Source organism: Apodemus sylvaticus, chromosome 6 (assembly GCF_947179515.1).
Source record: "Apodemus sylvaticus chromosome 6, mApoSyl1.1, whole genome shotgun sequence".
Lineage (NCBI taxonomy): Eukaryota > Metazoa > Chordata > Mammalia > Rodentia > Muridae > Apodemus > Apodemus sylvaticus.
The window spans coordinates 37,700,672-37,705,449 of NC_067477.1; the positions used below are offsets into that span (position 1 = coordinate 37,700,672).

The following is a 4,778-nucleotide window of genomic DNA, read 5'->3' on the forward strand; positions in this document are numbered from 1 at the left end:
ATCCCGCCAGGTAAACCCTGATCCCAGGCATGTACTATCAGAAGACAGAAATGGTCTCCCAAGGCCCTTAAACTGAAGGGAGCCCTAGAACACAGTCCTATCTTAGCCAAACAAATCCCAGAGGGTAGAGGCTGTGTGGAGGGCAAGATAGCACTTTATTTTCTTTGGGTTTCCAACTGTGCTTCTGGACAATGAAAAGTCAGTCCCCACCAGCCTTGTAGCTTTGTAGCTCCTTGCACAAGATGTGCCTTGGCATTTGAGGACTCTCAGCAGCCAGGCGGGCAGACACCCGAAGAGATTCCCTGAGCAGGATGCCCTCTTTGGGGTCTCTGGTGCCTAGGGGCCTTCCCTGGCTTAGAGAACACCGTGGTTTGTTCTGTGAAGTTCAGTCCTTCTCCACGGAGGCTTTGAGGAAGAAACCACACAGGTGCCTCAGACTCAATCCCCAGGTTCCTTTGGAAGACATCTTTGAGGAAGAAAAAGGATACAATCCTTAAAAAGAAAGGCATATATATTTATTCTGTCTGACAGGAGGTAATGTGGATGCTGTGATGCTTTCCTTGTGGGCCCAGGAAAATCTGAAAGCAGCCACTGCACAGTCCTGACAGGGCTTTAACACTGACCGGGGCGGAGGAGGTCCTGCCAGCCCAAATGAACGAAAAAAGAAAAACCAAAACACAACAAAAAAAAATGTATGACCAGCTAGCAACCAAAGAGACGATTGGCCCTCCTGTAGCTTTTGTCAGAGCGGGTGGCTGATTTCCACCCTTCCGTCAGGAAATTATAAAAGACAGAGCAAAGGACATCCTGTCCGTGTCAGGAGGCACCTCGGCTCCCTTCTTCCCATGCCCCCCTCCTGTCAGCCATCAACCAGTGTGAGACCTTCATAGAGCGCCCGCTTCCACATGTAGTAGGTAGAGCGGGCGGTGAGGGGGAAGAGAGCCTGGAACTCCTTGTAGGAGGGGAAAGTCTTAGACTGGAAGCGCTTCTGCAGGAACAGCTTGGCCTGGGCCTTGAACCTCGTGCTGGTAAGCATGTCCATCACCAGCACCTGCCCATCACTGCCACCTGGGGCCACCGCTATAGTCTGGCTTGGCATGGATGCACTATGGGTTTGGCCCTGGGCTGTAGGTGCCTCTTGAATGATCCCCTCTCTGGAAGGCCCTCCTGGGGCATCTTCTGGCATGTTTTCTGGAGAAGCAGCCACTGGCGGTGTGTCCGCTGCAGGAACCACCACAGACGTTACATTCTGAATAGCTTCCAGAGGCTGCCGGCCCCCTGACCTCTGCCGCCCCTCTGACTTTTTCTGCTTCCTCTGGCCCAAAGAGGGAGCCTGCCTCTGAGGCCATCGCCGGGAAAGACTTTTCCATACCCAAAAAGTGGAAGGTAACAAGCGAGGGTAGCGGAGGCGGAAGCGACAGAAGGGTAGGTGCCCACTTAGCACTTGCTTGCGGGCGGCCCTGCGTAGCCGTCTCTGCCAACGAGATAAGGGCATCTTTGGGGATATGAGCCCCTGGGAAGTAAGAGGAGCTCCCCTTACTGCTTTCCCTGTCCCCTCCTCTCCCGCCTCACTCTTCAAAGAGAGTAAGGTCTCTTTCCCAGCATCTGCTGGCTGCAGAGACTCAGCAGTTTCAAGAACTGGGGACAGCTTGAAACTGGGGGTCCTCCTGAGGGCTTTCCGCCTCCAGTTGTAGTAGGTGGACCTCGAGATGCCGGGGAACCTGCATTTGAAGCAGCGATAGGGTACCAGTTTGTTCAGGGAGATGCAATGCTCCAAATAGGACTTGGCACGCTGCATTAAGATCACGCTAGCAGGGCTCGACACCGCTGCCGCCAGCGGGGAACACCCTACCTCCTCAGAGGTCTTTTTCCCTGATGGCCTCTCCACCTCTGGCACAGCCAGTGCCTCTCTGGATAGTGTGGCTGGGCCCAGGGCTGAGCTGGCACCAGAGCCCAGTAGCTCATGCTTCCAGGCATAGTAGGTGGAACGGGAGATGTCAGGGAATCTCTGCAGGAATTGCTGCAACGGCACAAAGCCCCCACGGTGGAAGCTGTCCTGCAGGAAGTGCTTGGCAGAGAAGCGGGTGGCGACCTTCTGCCGGTGCTCTTGGGTCTGCCGCCGCCAGCGGTAGAAGGTGCTCTTGGTGATGCTGGTGCGGTCGCAGAGGTGGGAATAGCTGAGGCCGGGTTCGCGGTTGAGCAGCTCCAGGGTTTTGGCTGGCGGTAGCAGAGGACCCAGGTTTGGAGGAACAGGGTCCAAGCTAGCGGTACCGTCAGCCTCCACCTCCTCCAGCCCAACCACAGGGGCAAAATACTGGTGACGGAAGAGGTGGCTAGCGAGGGGCTGACCGGCCCACATGATGTGCAGCATGGAGGTCACATGGGTGGAGCGGCGAGGCATGATAACGCGGTTAAAATAGGGTCGGATCTTGACATTACGCATGGGGTAGATGGAATAGATGTTGCGCTCGAGGATGGAGGCAAGGGCATACAAGTGCCACACATTGGAGAAGCTCGTAGGGAAGCACGTGGCCTTGACGTCAGCATCAAAGATGGCCTCCAGTGTGGCAAAAGACAGGTTGGTCATCTCTGGGGACTCCTCGGAGCACAAGGAGTAGCGCACAGCCTGCAGCATCACCTTGGAGTCGATCATGCCCTGGAGATAATAGTGTCTGTGCAGCAACATCTCCACCACAGTGCGGGCCCGCAGCTCCAGGCTGAGACCGGTGTGTCCCCACAACAACATGCTGGCTGCTTCAAACAACAGGCTACCCTCGCCCTTGCACACCAAGGGCAGCATGTTCTGAGGAGCATCCTCCGGGTACAGACTCAAGGCCACAGAGTCCACCTCCAGTACCTGAGCGCCAGGGCCGCCCTTCTGGCAGATGGGGAGGGTGAAGGAAGATAGGACCTGCTTGGCCTCCAGGGCAGCGCTGATGAGACCCTCCAAGCCTTCGGACTCCACTGCCTCCTGCAGTTCGCGCAGCACCTGCTGCACCAGCTGATCCCGAGAAGTCATCCTGACAAGGCAAAGGAGAGAGGGCAGAGGTCAGGATGGTGGGTGTGCTCTGGCACCTTCTCCTAGAGCAACGGTTCTCAACCTGTGGGATGTCCTGGACTCCAGGTATTTACGTTACGATTCTTAACAGGAGCGAATTTACAGCTATGAAGTAGCAACAGAAATAATTTTCTGGTTGGGGGAGGGACCACCACAACATGAGGAACTGTATTAAAGGGTTGTAGCATTAGGAAGGTTGAGGGCCATTGGGGGGGAGGGGAAAGCATGTAATGTCCCCAGAAGAGATGACAGCTAAGTGCTACCATGTCTTTGCTTAGTCACTTAGTGGCTCTGAGGGAAAGCCTGGTCTCTGGAACTCAGATGTGGCTCTGATGTGAGTGTGGTAAGACACTTAACCTCATGGCTTCTGCTTTCTCCCCTGTGAAATGGGGATGGTAATGAATGCCTACCTTTGACAGTCCTTGTGGGCTTAACTGACATAACTGATATAACGAAAGCATAAGCTACCCCTCTACAGGGTAGGGTGTGCATGCCTTCAGTCCTAGCACTCACCTGGAAGGCAGAGGCGACCAGATCTCTTTGAGTTTCAGGCCAGCCAGGTTTTGAGATCCTGCCTCAAAAATAAATAAATAGCCGGGCAGGGGTGGCACATGCCTTTAATCCCAGCACTTGGGAGGTAGAGGCAGGTGGATTTCTGAGTTCGAGGCCAGCCTGGTTTACAGAGTGAGTTCCAAGACAGCAGGGCTATACAGAGAAAACCTCAAAAAAAAAATCAATCAATCAATCAATCATTTGCTTTATCGTTTGAATAAAACTATGTTATTTTGTGGTGCAGAATGATAATTCACTCCTATAATCCCAGCATTCTGGAAACTGAGGCAGAATACGTACAAGAAGTTGAGGCCAGCTCACACTACAAAGTGAACCCCAAGCCAGCCTGGGCTGGGGGGGGGGTGAGAACTTATCTTTCCTATCAGGAATAAAGGCAACTGCATCTAATTATAAAGCCGTGTTCATCCCCATGATGTCCTTGAAGAATGCTCTTCAGAACACATTTTATTAAATGGACGTCCTTAAGGGCGCCCACATGTTTCTAGAATTAGAAGTGGGCCTTTCCTCATCCTCCTCAGGAGGCTGAAGGTCTCCTTTGGACTATTATTATTTAGAAGTATGTGATGGATTTCATTGCTTTTAGCACAGAACATTTTTACGTAGACCAGGCTTGCCTCGGACTCAAGCAGTCTCTCGGCCCCACCCCTCAGTGCTTCCCTTCCCAGTGAGCACCACATCCGGCAGAGCCAGCTTTTATTTTTTAAAGCACAGTTGGGAGTTTATTAAGAAAGAACCTTACTGTAGACCTAAGGACAGATCTTACAGATAAAGGCTTAGGAAAAGGACCTGGCCTAGAATAGGATAACTTCTCAAGATAGTTGTCAGGAATACTATTTTTGGATAAAGACTGCCGCACATTACAGTAAGTCATGGTGACACACATCTGTAATTCCAGCTCTGTGAAGTTGAGACTGAAGGGTCAGGTTCAGAGTTCAAGGTCAGCCAGGGTTGTCAGGCTTGTTTCAAAGTCATCGTGGGCTACAGGAGAACTTGACTCAAAACAAAAACAAAACAAAACAACAAAAAAAAAACCCACCACAAGACAAAGCAAAAACAACAAAACCATTATAGAAACAGAAGTGGGTTATATAGACTTATATATAATATCTGAGGGATATTAGTTGAAGAGATGGCTCAGTGGCTAACC

General features: G+C 52.1%; 1 protein-coding gene across 1 annotated transcript; it reads right to left on the reverse strand.

The window, feature by feature from the left end:
• Positions 1 to 859: 859 nt before the first annotated feature.
• On the reverse strand, positions 860 to 3,019 carry Vrtn (vertebrae development associated). The gene has a single exon (XM_052185423.1). The coding sequence runs from the start codon at positions 3,017 to 3,019 to the stop codon at positions 860 to 862; it is 2,160 nt and encodes a 719-aa protein (XP_052041383.1).
• Between the last annotated feature and the right edge of the window lie 1,759 nt (positions 3,020 to 4,778).